The sequence below is a fragment of the Hemicordylus capensis genome, chromosome 3 (genome assembly GCF_027244095.1).
Source record: "Hemicordylus capensis ecotype Gifberg chromosome 3, rHemCap1.1.pri, whole genome shotgun sequence".
NCBI classification, from domain to species: Eukaryota; Metazoa; Chordata; class Lepidosauria; order Squamata; family Cordylidae; genus Hemicordylus; species Hemicordylus capensis.
Window position 1 is genome coordinate 247,812,277 of NC_069659.1, and position 18,967 is coordinate 247,831,243.

Consider the following 18,967-nt stretch of genomic DNA (forward strand, 5'->3'; position numbering starts at 1 on the left):
CTTGTGCAGGTCTACAACCTTGTCCCTGACATCCTTCGACAGCTCTTTGGTCTTGAGCATGGTGGTGAGTTTGGAAGCTGAGTGATTGCTTGCTTCTATGGACAGGTGTCTTTTATACAGGTACTGTAACAAGCTGGGATTAGGAGCACTCCCTTACAGAGGGTGTTCCTCATCTCAGCTCATTACCTGCATATAGTGAAAAGACACCTGGGAGCCTGAAATCTTGCTGGTTGATAGGGGATCGAATACTTATTTCCCTCACTACAATGCAAATCCATCGCTGACTTTTGGGCACTGGGCTTTTGAGGGTTTGTTTGTTGTTATTCTGTGTCTCACAGCTACAATAAACCTACCATTCCAATTATAGCCTGGTCATTTCTGTGTCAGAGGGCAAATGGACAAAATCAGCAGGGGATCAAATACTTATTTCCCTCACTGTAACTGCACACACTCAAATCTTTGGTAGGCCTGTAGCATCTATTACTTTTGATAAGTTTTTAAAAACAGGTTTATCTTCATGTCTTTATGAAATTTTGACTGGAAGTAATGCATAGAAGATCAGAAACCTGAAGGACCCACAAACCACCTGGGCTTGTGTGATGAGAGGCCCATCCCAGTCAATGTATATCAACTGGTTCTGACTAACAGCACAGTCCTGGAGGTGGCTCCTTCTAGGGGCTTGCCACAAGTCCCTAGGCAGAGTAGTCAGTGGCTTCAGTTGCAGCATCTCTCTTAACTATCCCAACAGCACCATTTTTATTGTAAAAGTTACTGTAAGCAGCATTGGGGATGTTTTAGATCAAAAAGCAGGGGATACATCTTTAACATAAACAAGTTTTCATAACATGTTACACAAGTTACATAAATCATAAATCTTAAAGACAGTCATAAAGTATCAGAACTTTCCTTAAGAACTCACCTGTTGGTATTTTCTGAGTTCTGCTTTAATTGGCACTGGGATTTTATAGTTTTCTAGTTTTTTCCCATCCAATAATTGTTCCAGAAAGTGGCGCTCCTTGGCTTTAATTTTGATTAAGTCTTCAGACATATTTGGCGGGTCTGGAATGCCAGCCTGAATCAAGACAAAAGTTCCTTGCATATTTACTTAAGAAAAGAAATAAAATCCAGGATTACCTAGCAGATTCTTTTTATTCACCTATATCAAACTATGCCAAGTACTAATCTTCTACTAAACAAAAATACCAAAATCACATAATTGTAAAATGTCACTAAATGTGAAGCAGCAGTGTAAAACCACCATTATAGGGAAAATGGTAAATCTCAGTGAAATGCAGGCTTACATATTGATGGATATTTCCCTAGATTTATTTATTATTTATTTATTACATTTATAAACCGCTAGGGATGTGCAGACTGGTTCAAGCTCGAACTGGTTCAGTTCAAAGATTCAAACTCGGACCAGATAGGGCTCTGGTTTTGCCCTTCTGGTCTGATATCGAACCGGTTCAAATGTGGTATAGAGTGCCTAGGGTCTGTTTCTGCTGTGTGCTGTGTCTGGCCTCCATTTTGAGTACCATTGTTTACGTTTGCTCCCTTCTGTCCTCCATTTTGTGAGCCTATCTGCAGACTTTGCATTGGCTGGGCTGTTGATCCTTTGATTGGCCAGAATGAGTCTTGCACTCTCCTAGGCTGTTGACTGTGCCATTGTTTGAGAGCTGGCACCCTGTTGGCCGGCGGTGGGGGGGGGGAGTGCAAAGGTGGGGGCTCCCAAAGGAGGGAGTTTCAAACCTATTTAAGCCAAGGCTCTGGCCTGGAAAATTCTCTTTGGCTGCAGTTGTGGCAGCATCTGGACCGTATGTGCTCGTGAGCTTGAGCTACTGGTGTGTGTGAGTCCTTCACTGTGTCCTCCTGCTCTTTCTTTTGTCCCTCTTGCCTTATCTCTGCCCTGTGTATGTCCTGTGCTGTGTCCTCCTCTGTGATTTAGGAACATAGGAAGCTGCCATATACTGAATCAGACCATAGGTCCATCTCACTCAGTATTGTCTACACAGACTGCCAGCGGCTTCTCCAAGGTTGCAGGCAGGAATCTCTCTCAGCCCTATCTTGGAGATGCCAGGGAAGGAACTTGGAGCCTAGATGCTCTTCCCAGAGCGGTTCCATCCCTTAAGGGGAATATCTTACAGCGCTCACACTACTAGTCTCCCTTTCATATGCAACCAGGGTGGATCCTGCTTAGCTTAAGGGGACAAGTCATGCTTGCTACCACAAGACCAGCTCTCTTCCCATAAATTTACTTTTTACACCTTCTTTTCCCATCTTTTATTGTTGTTGTCTCTCTCTCTCCTTCATTTGGCCAAGGCCCTAGGCCTTGGCCCTTCAAACCCCCACCCCATCCATCTGCATTGATTTCATTTTACCCTGCCTCTCTTCTCGTTCATCTCTTTTCCTGTGTTTGCTGATTTATTTTTGCTTTGATTTTGTTTTTTGTTTAGTGTGTTCTTTTGATTGTTGTTCCTGCATCCCTCCCTGCATCCATCCCATTCCCATCCAATTCCCTGGATCGCATCCCAGGCCAGTCCCTGGCTGACCCGGGGCCTAGGCCCTGCAGCCCAGCCTGGTCCTCCGCTGACCTCCTCCTGCCTCTGCCCTTCTAGAACCCCCTCCCTCTCTGTTTGGATTTGATTGATTTTTGTTCGGCTGGGTTTATTTTTATTGATTACTGTTTGCTGTTAATTGTTGTTTAATGCTTTGTAGATTTAATTATTGATTTTTGTGTGCCCCTTCTGGGCCTGGTGTCCCCTTCCTCCTGCCATTCCCCTCCCCCTCCCATCCAGATCCCCCCCCCACTGCCCCCCCTCCTCTGTGCCTGCCTGGTGGCTTCACTTGTTTGGATTTTGGGTTTGGTTTTTTTTTTAAAAAATGTGTGCACTGTGCTGCTGGGTTGGTTTTGCTTGATTTCTTATTATTATTGAAGAGTTGTTATTGTTTGCTAGTACTGCTGTTCATTCCTGGTGTGTATTGTAGTTGATTTTGTGCTCCTTGGGCCTGGTGCCTCCTTCCTCCTGCCCTGCCAATCTCCCACTCCCATTCAGTTTTCTCCCACTCACCGCCCCCCGTGTCCCTTGGGCCTGCTGTCCCCTTCCTCCTGCCATCTCCCCCTCCCAGCTAGATCCCCCCACTCACCCCTACTGTCCCCCCTCCTCTGTGCCTGCCTGGCTTTGGATTTTAAAAAATAATAATCTGTGTGCTGTGCTGCTGGGTTGGTTCTGCTTGATTTCTTATTATTATTATTATTATTATTGAAGAGTTATTATTGTTTGCTGGTATTGCTGTTCATTCCTGCTGTGTGTTGTTGTTGATTTTGTGCCCCTTGGGCCTGATGCCCCCTTCCTCGTGCCCTGCCATATCCCCCTCCCATCCAGATTCCCCCCACTCACCCCCCTCTCTCTGTGCCCCTTGTGCCTGCTGCCCCCTCCCTCTTGCTATCCCCCCTCCCAGCTAGATTCCCCCAATCACCCCCCTCTCTGTGCCCCTTGGGCCTGCTGCCCCCTCCCTCCTGACATTCCCCCTCCCAGCTAGATTCCCCCCATTCACACACACCCTGTGCTCCTTGGGCCTGCTGCTGCTGCCCCCTTCCTCCTGCCGTCTCCCCCCTCCCAGCTAGATCCCCCCACTCATCCCCCCCCTCTGCCCCTTGGGCCTGCTGCTGCTGCCCCTTCCTCCTGCCATCTCCCCTCTCCCAGCTAGATTCCCCCCCTCACCTCCCCCCCTTCTCTCACACACACTCTTTCTCTCTTTAATTCCTGCTCTTCTTCTTCGCTCTCTGTCTGCTCTTTCTGGTCTCTCTTCCTGTCTTCTCTCTCTTCCTCCTTTTCTTCCTTCCATTCCCACAGCAGCAGCCAGCACCTGCTATCCTTTAAATATTTTTTTCAAAGTATTTGATTTTATTTGTCGCTGCTTGGTGGTGGGTGAGTCACAAGTAGTGGCTCATGATGCCCCTCACCCTTGACCACCCCGGCTGCCTGTGCCGCCCTGTCTGTGTGCCAGCCCAGTGGTCGGTTGCTGGTTTCTGTCTCTGACCAGCAGTGTGCGGCAGAAGGACCGGAAGAAGAGGGGTGAGTGTGTCCATGTGTACCTTTTGTTGTCCCCAACCCTAGTTGGTAGTTTTAAATACGGCCTCATTTATTTTGCAATGCATTTGGGTGTGGAGAGGGATATTTTGTGATGTATTGTGTTGTTTGCTTGCAGAAATTGTTGTTTCTTTTGCAGGTAGTTTCTTTTTTTTTTTTTTTGCAGGTTCCCCTCCAGGCTATTGTTATTGTTGATTGCTTTATTGTATTGCTTGTTTTGGATGGAGTGGGTGGGTTTTGTTAAAGGGGTCATTTAAAATAGGCTAGGCTTAGCAAATAAATTGTTACCCCCAGAAATTTAAAACTTCAGTTTTCACTAAAGAAGGGTTTTGTTTGATTTTTAGGTTCCCCAAGCTTTGACTCCATCCCTCCACGGTAGGTGCTCCGTGTTATTAACCCCCCCAATTCTCTCCCCCCAAAGCTTGTCCCCCCGACTCCTCCACCTGGTTAGGGTAACTGCCTGTGTCACCCAGGCCCACCCTTTAAATTTTCACCCCTCCCCAATTGGCTTTTTCCACCCAAACTAAAAGGTCCCCCTCCCCTCCTCTCCCCTCAATTGGCCTCCCCCCTACTAAAAGTCTTCCCTTCCCCCCCCCAATTGGCTTTTTTTCTTTAAAAAAATCCCTCCCTCAATTAATTGGCATTCCCCCCCCCCTTCTCTAAAACTATGTTTTTCGCCCCTTTCCGGCCTTTCTCCTTAAGTTTACCACCACCTTTACTATGTCTGTGCGACACGAGCGCCGTGTTCAGGGCAGGCCTCGCATAAGGTTGCCAGGCAGAGGTGGGAGAGGCTGGGGGCGGGCTGTGACTGCAGCTGTGGGGCAGAGAGGGAGAGGACACAGGGACGAGCCTAATGATACCCCAGTCCTCCCCATTGAGGAATTCTTTGCCCCAGCTGAGGGGTTTGTACACAGGCTGGACTTTTCCCAGCCTGCTGCTGGTGCCGGCTGAGGCACTAGGGCTGTGGCGGGTCCCTTGGTGCCAGGTGCTGGTGCACCAGTGGTGGTGGAGGAGACTGGTGGTGTGGGGGAGCAGGCAGAGGGCAGGGAGAATGTTACGGCTGCCAGCGATGCAGCCAGATTCTCCCTCCCTCTTGGGGCCCTTCCCCCTATTATTTTGTCACTCAATAGGGCCCCCCTCATGAAGCCCGGGGAGTTGTGTCAGGGACCAGTGGTGGGTCCTCCCACTCTGGCTCTGATGAGGAAGGGTCTGCTGAGGTAGTGGAGAGGCCTGCCTCTCCTCTGCCAGTGGAGCTGGGCCCTTCCTCCTCCATGCAGGGTGGAAGGGGGTTGGGTGGCAGCAGTGGGCGACGCCCCGCAAAACTGCAGTCACCCAGGAGCAAGAGGCCAAAGATGGTGCCCAGGGCACAGGAGGCCTCCAAGAGCAGCAGTGTCTGGCAGCATTTTGAGGTGCCTGAAAATGCCCCAAACCATGCCCACTGTGTCCACTGCAGGGAGCAGGTCAGTCGGGGCAAGGATCCCAAGTGGCCGGGTACGACACACATATGGAGACACATGGATCATCATCACCCAGCTCTCCTTGGCCCCGCTTGCAGCACTAGTGCACCCCGTGCTCCTGCCACTAGGGTGAACAAGGGCAGTCTGCCTGTGCCAGCTAAAAAACAGACTACACTGCCAGTCCAGCGGTGGACGCAGGTGTCGGGCAGCAAGCGTACTGTTCATGTGGACCATCATCACCTCACCAGCCTCATAGGGGAGATTATCTCCACTGATGACAAGCCGTTCCAGGTGGTCGAGAACTCGGGCTTCCGCAGGATTCTCCAATACCTTGCTCCTGACTACAAGATCCCCTCAAGGACCACATTCAGCTGAAACGCGGTCCCCTCCCTGTACCACTGGTGCAGGAAGCTTGAGTCAGCTAGGCTGAGTGCAGCCTCGGCTGGCACCAGCGTGCATTTCATGATAGACCTCTGGACCCGTGTCAGTGGAATGCACGCTGCTTTCCTGGCCCTCACTGCCCACTGGTGGGGCCAGAGAGAGTGGGGACGTTCGTGGGCGCTGCTTCTGGCTCCAGCATGTCTCCCGCTGCACTACGGCACAGGTGGGCCATTCTGCATGTGGAGACCATGGACACGAGGCACACCATGGACGAAGTGGCGGCCGTACTTGGACGCTAGATAGAGGAGTGAATTGGCGGGTGTCCACACCTCTCCCGGGGCTTCATTGTCACAGACAATGGCTCCAATGTTACCGCTGCTGTCGAGATAGTCATGGGCTGTGTGAACATACGGTATATGGCACACACGCTCCATTTGGCTGTCAGGGATGCCCTCGGCCTTAGGGAGCTGAAGGCATCCAAGGTGGACCAGCCCCACCTCCCCCGCAAGGTGCAGCTGCTGCTTCTGCTGTCACGGCCACGCTTGTCGAGAAGGCTCGCAAGCTGGCCAGCCATTTCCACCACAGTGAGAAGTCCAGGTGCCTGCTTCGCAAGAAGCAGGCCGACCTCGGGCTTCCCCACCATCTCATCCCAACGTATGTAGAGACGTAGTGGAACTCCACCTTCCTCCTTTTCCAGCACCTGCTGGAGCAGGAGAGAGCCTTTGGCGCCCTGGTGAGGGACGAGTCCTTGGCTGTCTGCAACCTCTCGAATGCAGAGTGGAAGCAGATGTCTGAGGCAGTGTCAGCACTCGAGCCCTTCCAGCTTGCCATGAAGGGCTTGTGTGCCGACACCACTCCCTTGAGTCAGGTGCTGCCCACAGCTCTGGGTCTCGAGAAGCTGATGGGTGAACTCCAGACTTCTCTGACTACGCCAGAGGATCATGCTCTGGCTGGAAGGCTGAAGTCTGGGGTGGCCAAGTGGCTTGTTGGTGAGTTCGGTAGCAGGGAGGAGTATGTCCTCGCTTGTCTCTGCGACCCAACCATCAAGGGCAATGTGGTGAGTGCGGCGACTTGCCCGGGTGGAGGGACCTCCTGGTCCAGAAAGTTAGGGAGGAGAAGGTCATTAGGACCAGAAAAGACCAGGAGGGTGGCGGTGGTGCGCCTCCCCCCGAGCGACCCGCATCCAGCGGCAGTGTGGCGGCATCAGCTTCCCCTCCCACATCCTCTTCCCAGTCCAGCAGTGTGGCATCCCAAGCAGTCGCGCAAACGCAGCAGGCACTTCCTCCCACTGCGAAATCTGCCCAGTGGTTTCAGCGGGTGTGCCTTGGCGCCTTGCCTGGTGTGCAGGAGGCTCGACCTGCCAGGCCCTCCAGTGCTGAGCAATGCGTTGCCCAGTACTTGGAGGAGCCTGTGGAGAAAGACACCTCGATGGACCGCGCACAGTTCTGGGCGACCCGCTGCCAAGTTTGGCAGTCTGGCCGGACCTGGCAGTGGTTACTGTGCACCTCCTCTCCTGCCCACCAACCAGTGTTCAGAGCGAGCAGGTGTTTTCATGTGCTGGATACGTGGTAACACCCTCTCGGTCCCAGCTGGATGCTGGTCTGGTGAAGCAGTTGGTCTTCCTTAAGGTCAACCTCCCCCTGCTGGGTTACCCCGAGCTGCAGGTTGAACTGGGTGAGTGATTACTGTGGTTGCTCCATGGTTGGTCACCTGCCTGGCTCATCCTCTGCTCATCGCTACCCTCCCCCTTTCCACCTCTAACTGAGCTGATGTGATAGATAATTGAGCCGTGCCTGCCAATTCGCAGCGTGCCCCCTACTGGCCACGCCAGTAGTGGCCAAACGTTGATACACCCCATCCGCGCCCACTTAAGAAACCCGATGCTGACCACTAGCCTCTATCTCTTCCCACCTGTCAGCATTTGGGGCCCTGGTGTGGACACAGCACACACACACAAAAGTAACACAGCCCCATAATAATACTAGACTAGCACCGGCGGCAGTGGGTACATGTTCTGTAAATATGTAAATAATAATTATAAAAAATGTTAGCCCTCTAAACATATTAAAAATCATACTTGAAAATGACTCAAAAAAGTACTGATTTTGAAAAATATGTAAACCAAGAAATCATGTGGAGTTGATTTTCATTAACTGTTAACTTTTTAAAGCTGAATGAATTCTCATGTTGATTATGGTTTTACTGTTGATGCTGACTGATGGAAAAAAAACAAAAACCAATTTTAAGAATAGAACTTGTCAAAACAACATATTGATTGATTGTCCTCTGTCTTAAATGGGTTCTTTGCGGGGAGGGGAGGGGAGGGAATTGTGTCTGTATACTTGTCTTGAGAGAAAGGTGTGTGTGTGAGAGAGAGAGTGTGGAGGCTGTTTCTGTTGTGTCTGTGTGTCTGGATGCTAGGCTACTTACTACTGTCTGTGTGGATGATGGATGCTTGCTGTAGTGTAGTGTCTGTCGGTGTCTGCATGTTTCCCCCCTCCCTCCCGCCCTTCCTCCCCTCATCCCTCCCTCCCTCCCCTCATCCATTCCTCCATCCTCTTCATTACCCTTCCATCCTCCCCTCCACACCCAGCTGCCCCAACGTGGTCTGACAGGCTGATGAGAACTGGTCTCCCACTGAAGCACACATCACGTGTACATATATGTGGCATATGACCTACTCTGAGCTGGACCTCCTCTCCCTTCAGAAACATCCCCCTCCCCCCTCCCCTCCCTTCCCCTCTCCTAGCTAGCAGCATACACACACAAACACACATGCACACACACTGGTGTCACCACCTGCCTTGGGCCTCTGTGTCCTAGAGCAAGGATGTGGTGGACCAGACACAGAAGTATTTCTTTTCCCATGCAAGGCAAAAGGCATGCACTGCACACACAAAGAGAAGACACTGGACAAGAAAACTAGAAAGAACTAGTGAACCAGCAGGTGAGTGTTGCTCTGCTCTCCCTGACCTATCAGCTGCACACTATGTGTAGACTGGTGGTAGTTCCTTCCAGTAGTTTCTATCTGTGTTAGAACTGCCTGCCTGTAATTATGCCCTCCTTTGTTTTTCTTGCAGTTGTGTGCGTCATCACACGGGTTGGCTACTACTGCCACACACTGCCTAGTTAGGTCTTGTTGGCTTGTGTGGGAAGCAGCAGCTGGCTGTGTGCTATGCTGTGGTGTGATGTTGTTGTAGCAGTAGCTAGTAGTAGTAGCTAGTCTAGACTGTGCTTGGTTTTGTTTGGATTGGTCCCCTGCCTGGACCCCCTTCTTGGCTTTTTCAGCTGTAAGGTGCATCCATGATGCAGGAAGAGAGCAGCAGAGCAGGTCTGTTTCTGTCTGTGGTGGCCTAAGTGGGCAGGCACTGGGGCGGTGGGTTTTTTTGGGCATCCGTCCTGCAGGAGCAGCACAGCAGGTCTGCTTCTTCTCTGTGTGTGTGCTGTGCTGTGCTGGCAGGCAGTGGCTTTTCAGATTATTGTCAACACTACAGTTGGTGGTCTGTGTCATCTTAGTTGCTTGGGTAGGTAAGGTTGACTGACCTGGGTGGTGTTAGGGCAGCCCGATAGGGGCAAAAAAGCTAGGGTGGTAATTGATGGGTGCCCCTAGTATGAATGGTGAATTTTGGAAAGAAAGAAAAATTCCTCATAGGATATAATGGAGATTTGGGGCAGCCCCGAACCCTTCCACTGTGGGGTGGCAGCACCCCAAAGTGGGTCTGGGGCCATGGCAGAAATGGCTTCAATCCATCCCAGACATTCCCAGATTGATAGGAGTGATTGTTTTTTTAAAAATGATTTTCTAAGGCATTAAATAATATATCATTGGGATTGATGGCTTAACCTTTCACCCAGTGACACACATTCCATGCTTTCCAATGATATATTATTTAATGCCTTAGAAAATCATTTTTAAAAAAAGCAATCACTCCTATCAATCTGGGGATGTCTGGGATGGACTGAGGCCATTTCTGCCATGGCCCCAGACCCACTTTGGGGTGCTGCCACCCCCCAGAGGAGAAGTTTGGGGCTGCCCCAAATCTCCATTATATCCTATGGGGAAATCCCCCCCCCAATTCACCATTAATACTAGAAGCACCGAAATGCCTTTGGAATTGGTAGGTGAGGGGTACCCATGGGTGCCTACCACCCACCCCAGCTTTTTGCCCCACTCCACAGAGGGAGTTATGGGCAACAATGACAAATATTTTAAAAATTCATTAAAAATCCTAGGAATGTCCAATTGATTTGAGGTTTGGGTGGTAGTTGGCACCCAAGGGTGCCTACCACCCTACCTACTTTTTGAGGTTTGAACCAGTTCAAAAACAGTTCGAATTCTAACCGAACCACCACCCCAGTTTGAACCCAGTTGAAATTTGAACTGAACCGGGCGAAACCGTTTTGTGCACATCCCTAAAAACCGTCCCATCCAAAGGCTCTGGATGGTTTTACATAAAAGGTATGTCAAGAACATATGTGTTAGAAGCCAACACCTACAACACTGATATACAGGGCAAATGTATTAAATGATGCTCAAGAATATCCCCATGCTCCTAGATAAGAGATCTATTTTACATGGAAAACCAGTCAGATAACAGTGGTCTATATCAAATGAAGAAGCTATATGCTGCACCACCACGGGGGCGGGAATAGATGAGGTCCTAACTATACAGAGAAGAGGATTTCCCCCAGCCCATCTTAACTCTCAATTCCTGGTCATTTTTTAAAATTCTGCAATGCATTTTTTAAAGTGGAATAAAACTGCAGTAAATCAAACATTTAACCATGCTTTGTGTCATACTGATACTTTTAATGTAAAACCTGTGTCCTTTCCAAAGTTTGGAGGGATGCTGGGAATTCAGATAAGATAAACAAGACATTTACAACACTCATGTCTTTGTACGTTGGTATGTTTCTTGCTATTCATGAATTATTTTCTAATCTTTCTGTGTTAATGATAATCTTGGACATCATTTTAGTGTTAGCAAATGCACAGGAGAGAAGAGCTTAGAATGGTGCTAGGACCAAGAATGAATTTAAAATGTACGAATTTGTGGTTAAAAGTGTAAGTGGTCAATTAGTGTATTATTGAAGTTAGTTGTTATTCTAGGCTGGTAAAAAGCTGATTTTAAGCCGACGGGAATGTATCTCCACTTATTTCTAATACAAGCTGAATTATTTCCAGAATATTAAACTTTTCACCTTTGCGCAAAAAAAGGGGGGGGGGAGAAAAAAAGAGCAAGAATGGATTCAGATGCTCCTTGTTATGCCTGAATTTGGCCAACGTATGCTGGAAGCTCAACTGCTATGTGTATCTAAAGTCTGCACCCTTCCCTTTTAGCATATTATCTATTGTTATACAGTGTCCTTTTAGAGTATTCAAGGTGGCTCAAAACAGTTTAAAATGCATGCTATGTTAAAGGATATTTTTTTGGAATGGAAATTTAGTTTTAGCTGCTGGGAGCTTCTTTTCTGGAAACACAGTACAAAGATTATTAAGGCATTAAGCCTCTACAGGTTAAGATCCGCCGGGCCAAAAATCACATTTGCCTACTGGCAAATCTTAATGGATAGGAAGACTCATCAGGTAAGAGATATTCCCTTAACTCTACATAGATGAGGCTATGTAGGACTTCATAGGTCAATACCAGTACTTTAAATTATGCCAAGAAGCCAATGAGTCAATATAGCTTCTGCAAAACAGGTTCGATCCCTGTCAGAAAGCAGATTGCTTTGCTGCAAGAGGAGCCCGACCAAAGAGAAAATCCCCCAAAGAGAACAGGCTATCCTCAATATTACATGATAGCCCTACTAAGAATTTGATTGATAATAAAGTAAGTTGTACAATATATGCACCAGTATTGTTCAAGTATTTCAGTCAGAAGAATGACACTCCGCTCTCCCAAGGAAGGGCTCAGAAATAGTTTCTCATTAACAATTAAGTGGTTTCATTTATTAATGAAGCACCTTGTTTTTATACTTTACAGTGAAATTTTAATGTATTACCTGATACTGATACTACCATCTAACTTAACATCTTTCCTTGCTGTATTTTCACTAAATAAATACTATTTTGACAGGCTCTTTATGCATATATATGAAGCATTGGATGACATAAGTACTGTATTTTGGGATTGTATTTTGGCCATTTTTACAATCTTGCCCTTTTCCTAAAAAACTCCAGATTTATTGCTACAATAAGACACTAAATGTTACCTAACTCTTGCTCCAAGGGTTAGGGTGATATTTAATTATTCGGTGAATATTAGTAAATTCTAAGATACAATTAAAGGAATTGATTAAAAAAACAGGAATACTGAAACAAAGCAAGTATCTGCCTCAATCAAGTTTTGTTCAAGACTACAACAAAAAACAGGTTGCTTACCTATCCACTCCCAGCACAGTATCGCTCCAGTGACTGTTGCTGGTGTCTGTCTTATGTTTCTTTTTAGATTGTGAGCCCTTTGGGGACAGGGATCCATCTTATTTATTTCTCTATGTAAACCACTTTGGAAACTTTTGTTGAAGAGTGGTATATAAATATTTGTTGTTGTTGTTACCACCTCTAACAGCTGATCTCTCTGGTGATCCATGTCCACTCACAACTGGGGTCTTCTATGCCTGCACAGTAGCCCCCCAGAGGAATCTTTAGCTCCGATGAGCACTCTCAGACATTGCTGCTCCCTGCTGCTTTCATGGTGGGGAGGAGATGTACTCCCAGACCCTTGAGGCAAGCACTGAGTCCGCCATTTTGGAGTCTGCCACATGACGCAGACCAGACAATCCGATTTCAGGAGTGGCATTTTAAGAAGCTGGCTCCATAGCACTCACTCTTAGTTGCTAGGACTGAGCAGCCCTCCCTCCCACCCATTTCAGTGAGGGAAGTCTGGTCACTGTTTGGGGCCAAGTAGGAATTTTTTGGGTCACACCTGATTGGCCTTGGTTTGGCCTTTTCCTGCCTACTACTCACTGAAACTAATTCAGGCTTGGCACCTTTAGATTGGTCACTTTGCTGATGAGTGCAGGTTTGTTTATGTATATTTATTGGTGTTTGACTGGAGGACCATTTAATGGCGAGTAGGTAAGCCAAAGAACAGCCCTTGCAGGTCTTGCGGCTCTTGGGCTAGGATCTGCCCCTACTTGGGGGCAGGATAGTACCCACCACTCAGACATTGCGGCCTGGGTGGGTGGGGCTGTCTGACCTCCCCTCAGCGGGCTTTCACCCCGTGGCCGTTATGATGTCCAGATTCAGTCCAGGCAGAACTAATGCCCAGTCTGTTGCCTGGGCTTGGGCGGTCCTCCATATGAGACTGAACCTTAGTTGAGAGTAACTGCACTCTGAATTGTCATGCCTTGCTGCAGGATTTGTATTAACCAAATAAATACAATTTAATTTAGTGGCCCTAGTTCATCCAACTATATGTTTCTTGTTTTTATTGGGGCCTGGGGGTGCAATCTGAGGTGCAAGGGAGCACCTGTTAAAATAGACGGGAGAGCGCCCTCTCATTTAGTTCCTGATTCGGCCACTGCGTCAAGATTGATATGAAGAAGTCCAGGAAAGGCAGGCGAAACAGGCAAGAGCAAACACGTTCACTGTAGATACACACTAGCAGTGGGAACGGCTGGGCGGGTGCTGTGAGTGAACATGGATCACCTGTTCCATGGCTCCATGGCTCAACTGGTTCCCTAACTGGAGGATACAGGTTGTTCAAGCCCTTCAGGAAATGCTTAGAGTCTAGGTGAATAAAAACTGATTTGCCATCTCAGTCTTGGTGGCACGCAGAGATTGCTGCAAGGTGTACTTTCAGAGAAGTATTTGAGAGGCCCATCCTCTTAAGAGAGGTCAACTATAGAAGGATCTGCTTGACTGAAGTGGAGAAGGGGCCACAGCCCATTGCTGAGGCATGAGATGTGAAGCGCTTTCACTTATACATGCATTTTTTTCTTGTGGAAGCCTTCCTTTCATTAAGCAGGATTATGTCTAGTAGTGGACAGGTTCCATGCTGTCAGGTTGAGGGTGCCCAGGGCATGGTGAAGGACTTGACTGGCTTTTTGAGAGAGGTTCTTTCGCTGCAGGAGGCAACGATGTAGGCCCTTGGATAAATTCAGGAGTGTCAAAGGCTGCCTCGATCACCATGGAAAGATCAGAATACAGTGGGTATGGTCTTGCACAATTCTGTCCACTATCCTGGAAAGTAGAGGGAAGGGTGGAAACAGATAAAATAGGCCTTCCTTCCAGGGTATCTGAAACACATCCCCTAGAGCTTCTTGCCGATGCCTACCCTGGAACAAAAAAGACAGCACTGGGAATTGTTCTGTGTGGCAAACAAGTTCACTTCCGGAGTCCCCCCATGATGGAACAGATCTTGAAGAACTGTCTCATTCAGCTCCCATTCGTGAAGCGACGAGTGGGCCACATCTCTGCTTAGGTAATCCACCAGCGTGTTTGTCCTCCTCTTATGTGAAAGGCCTTTGGATGAATGCTGTTGGTCAAGTACCCAGAGTTGTAGGACCAGATTGTTCAGGGACTGCAACAACGTGCCACCCTGGTGGTATACATATGCAATAGTTGCAGTGTTGTCCAGGTGTATTTGGACCACCTGTCCCTGTAGGACAGGGTGGAAGACTTTCAAGGCCATAAAAATTATCTCAAGCTCCTGGCAGTCTATGTGCAGCTCCTGCTGCTGAGAGTTCCACAGGCCTTGAGATCTTAGTAGGTTGCAACAGTGGGCTTCCCAGCTCTACATTTGTTATTAAGAGTGACTGATGGAGAGTGTAGGTGAAAGGGCATGCCCTGAGAGAGGGAGGTTGGCATGGTCCACCACTGCAGAGATTAGAGGACATAGAGTGGAATCACTAACCACTTTGTCCATCCAGGCTTGGGTGGAACACAGAGGAATCACAGTTGCAACCTATACATTTTCAGGTGAGCTTGAAGTACCATGGTCATGCAGGATGCCATCAGTCCCAACAGGTGCTGTATGGATCAAGCCCTCTGTTTGAGTGAAAACTGGAATGCAGATATCAGGTTGGTAATAGACAATATCCTGTCCTTGGGCAGGTGTGTCCTTTAAAGCTGCATCCAGGACTGCACCAATATAGTGTAGATGGCGATGGGGGAGCGAGAGAACTGGACATCAGGACAGAAAGAGGATTCCCTTTTCCCAGTCAGAAGCCAAATACAGGCAAATAGAAACATCCTGCGTACAACAGGTGGGCAATAAACTACACAAAGTGGTGCCTACACTTTGAGAAAACACAGAGTACCGTCAATAAACCAAATGGCAGTACTTTCATATTGCAATATGCCAGCATCACCTACAGTACTCTGTTTCTGTTTGGGATCTCGTGCTTATCAATACCATATTGATGACGAGATCCCAAACAGAAATGGAGTACTGTAGGTGATGCTGGCATATTGCAATATGAAAGTAAGCATCCTTTAAGTCTATAGCATTACAAACCATTCCTCCTCCAATAGGAGAGGGAGAATGGTTTGCAAGGAGAGCATCCTGAACTTGTTTACACACACACAAACACACACAACCTCGTTAACTCACTTAACAAGTTAAGTGACTCGTCACTTAATAGTGACGTCACTTAAGTCACTTAATAGTGCGAAGACCCCTGTTTTGCTTAGGGACCTGGAAGTACCGAGAGTAGAAACCACTGTGCATTGCCTCAGGAGGGACAGATTCAATGGTACCTTTTTGTAGCAAGGTGGCGACTTCCTCCTCTAAAGTAGAAGTTGAGTGGGTGTATTTTATACCTGTATTCATGGGCAAAGAGTCAAATTAAATAGCATAGCCAGAGGCAACTATGCAAAACACCCAGGCATCTGTTATTTGACACCAGGAAGGGAGGAAGTATGCAAGGTGGGCAGTAAAGTGTTGGGGGCCTTCAGGTATTTCCAGGACTTTGCAATCAAAAAGCCTTGGGGTTATCTTTTTAACGAAAGGCGGTATATAAATGCAAAATAAATAAAATAAATTAAAAAAAATAAAAATAAAAAAGGCTGCTTAGCCTGTTCCTGTAGCTTTAGCTTTTGTTTTTGGCCTTGCCACTGCTGGAAAGGGCGTCTGGAGTAGAAACTAGAACCACACCTGAAATCTCTGCACTCACAAGACATGGCCTGGTAGTGTTGCCTGTGGAAGGAGCAGTACCTTTGACAGGAGGTAGACTGTTGAGAAGACTGAGCAAAATTCTTGGCAGTGTAGCACGATTTTTCGAGTCTTTCCATCAGCTCATCTGTGTCAGAAAACAGACCTTCCCCATCAAAGGGCAAATTCTCGATCTTGTCCTTCACGTTAGCCTCTGGAGGGTAGAGCACAGCCAGACGTGACACCTAAGAGAGATGGAGCCTGCCAGCACCTTAGATTTGGTTCCTGTCAAGTGCTTGGTGCTGCTAAGGTGCTGGCGAGTCAAATCAGTCAATTCAGCCAGTGTGGACACAAATTTGGAGCAGAAAGAGTCAGGTAAATCCGAAAGATCTGCTTTAAGGTTATCCCAGAAGGGGTTTTGGAATTTAGCCATACAGGCCATGTAGTTGGCAATTTTCAGTGAAAAGCAGAAGGCAGAGTAGAACCTCTTGCCACAGCGTCAAGGTTGCAACCCTCTCTGTCAACAGGGGCAGAGTGTTTTTGCGTATATTTGGACTGGAGTACGCAGTCAACCACCAGTGAGTTTGAAGCTGGATGTTTAAATAAGAACGGGCAAGATGTTTCTTGAACCCTGTACAAGCTCTCCAGTTTTTTTAGGAAGCACATTTGATGTCACAGGTGCCTCTCAAGCTGCTTTAGAAGTGGCAACCAGCGCAGGTAGCATGGGCAGAGCCATGGGATGGGCAGGAGTAGTCAAGGCCATAAAGTCATAAACAGGGTCCTTGGCTCAGCAGCAGGAGGTGGAATCTCAAAGCCCAATGCCTTGGCCATTTCTGCCACTTGGACCCAATAAGACTTAGTCTCTTTTGTAGGAGAGGCAAAAGGGACAGTGGCCACCTGATCATCAGGGGAAAGTCCCTGATGGAGTTTCAGTCACATCCAATTCATCCCCTGAAGAGGCTGAAGACTTGCCATTTGCGGGTGTGTGTGTGCGTGTGCTCAGAGATTGGTTGGGCCAGGCCCACAGGCTGAGGAAAACAACTTCCTTGTCGCTCCTCTTCCAAGGAGTGTGAATCTCCTAACAATCTACCTCTTTGTTAGGAGATTCACACTCCTTGGAAGAGGAGCGACGAGGAAGTTAATGTTTCCTAGTAGGAGAGTGAAGCAGCGGGATAACATATCTGCTGTGATCCACAGGGATGGTGGGACGTTTGAAGGTCTCAGTAGGTGCTGGAGTACCAGGCTCAGATAGCAGGCCTCTAAGCTTCATAGTTTTCCACCAGCAATAATCACAGAAGTTGTACAACAGACCAGGAGAGCCAAAAAAGGCGTGATCCCTATGGCTGTCATGAAGCTGTAGGTGACCTGGGTCAAAAGGCAGCAGGAGAGCTCAGGTAGTACATTGGCAGCTGAGGAGTTGAGTAGTGGTAATGATCCTTCCAGAGATGAGTGGGGGAGCACGCAGGAGAGTGGTGCCTTGGAGAAGCAGGCGGGGTTTTTGGCACAGCAGTTGCAGACCCAGTCTCATCAATGTCAAAACCCCCAGTTAAAGGGAAGCCTCTGAAAGTGTTAGTAGATGATGTGGTATTAGTAGAGCCCAATAGTGACTAAATGATGCTTTGCTAGAACAGAAACAGAAGGGGACGGTTCCAGAGGAAATCTGTGCCCCTTGGTGTCTGAGCCACTGGCACCTCCTCTAAGGAAGCGTCCTGGTCGAGGCCTGCAAGATCACAATAGGCAAAGGCAGGTGGGAACAGATGGGCGAAATATAATGTTACCAACAACATTGGCAGAACAAAGTTGTTGAGCCTGGAATCAGAGGCTTTGACACCGTCAAGGCAGTTTTCCTTGGGAGAGTCTCCGATGTTGAGCATATCGACGTTGAGGCAGCCAAACTTGAAGCTGCTCCCTGCCCCCAATGTTGAAGTGGCAGAATCTGAGGCAGCTCTCCCCGATGTCAAGTTTGATGTCGGCTTGGAAGATTGGGTTTTTGCAGCTCCTGGAGAAGGCGAGGAGGACCCCTAGACTGGGCAGTGGAAGGGTATGGCATGTGCGGTGACGCAACAGCCGATCCCAACTCCGATTGCAATATTGGAGACAGATGCACAGCCGCAACCACAGCCAATCTCAGCATCAAGTCTGAGGAGTGGTGGTGCTTGTTGTCGGGTTGTCTCTTTGAGGACGACTCACCCCACTCCCTCTTTTTCTTATGGGAATGTCCCCTTGGTTTAGCCACCAATGGCAGCTTTTTGAAGGATGAGTCATCATGGCGCTTAGAGGTGCTCAACAGACTCAGTTGACACTGACAGTATCAACTGTGCTGATGTCAACAGCTTCTGTGGTGTTGACGGCAGACTTGGTCAGGCCATACCAGAGTAAGAGACATCCTCATAGAGAGTGGCCCTAAGTCTTAATTCCCTGCTTTTTCTCATTTGTTTACTAAAGGAAAGGCAGATCTTGCAAGTGCTATTACTGTGGTATTGAAAGGCAGATCTTGCAAGTGCTGGTATTTGCCTCCCCTAGGCAAATTAGGCAGTTGTCATGCCTGTCAGAAGGAGTCAGGGTCCCTCTGCAGGACTTGCAACATTTACAAGTTTTGGGAGAATCCATAACATGTGAGGGACGGGCCAAGTCAAAACCGTAAAAAAATCCACCAAAGTCATCAAGAGCAAAGGGAAAGGCAAAAGGGGAGTCCAAAAACAGTCCAAGTCAAAACATGAGGGGAACAACAAGTAGGCAGGGGAGAAAAACAGCTGAAGGTTGAGGGAAAGTCTGAGTCAGAAATGGGAAAAATTACACTAACCAGAACACGAGTCCAAAGAGTAGTGTGAAAACAGTCCAAGTCAAGTCAAAAGCAGATACATTTCTCTTCACAGGAACAGCAAGGGGAACGCAGAAAGAAGCATTGTGTAGCAACAAGAGCGGCAGACAAGAAAGA

General features: G+C 48.1%; 1 protein-coding gene across 2 annotated transcripts in view; it reads right to left on the reverse strand.

Annotated features, from left to right (window-relative positions):
• Positions 1–18,967, reverse strand: part of BTAF1 (B-TFIID TATA-box binding protein associated factor 1) — a 113,775-nt gene that overhangs the window by 19,857 nt on the left and 74,951 nt on the right. For both annotated transcript variants that reach the window (XM_053308218.1, XM_053308219.1), the window contains exon 26: positions 920–1,072. In XM_053308218.1, coding sequence (XP_053164193.1) covers positions 920–1,072 — 153 coding nt within the window. The remainder of the gene's footprint in view (positions 1–919; positions 1,073–18,967) is intronic.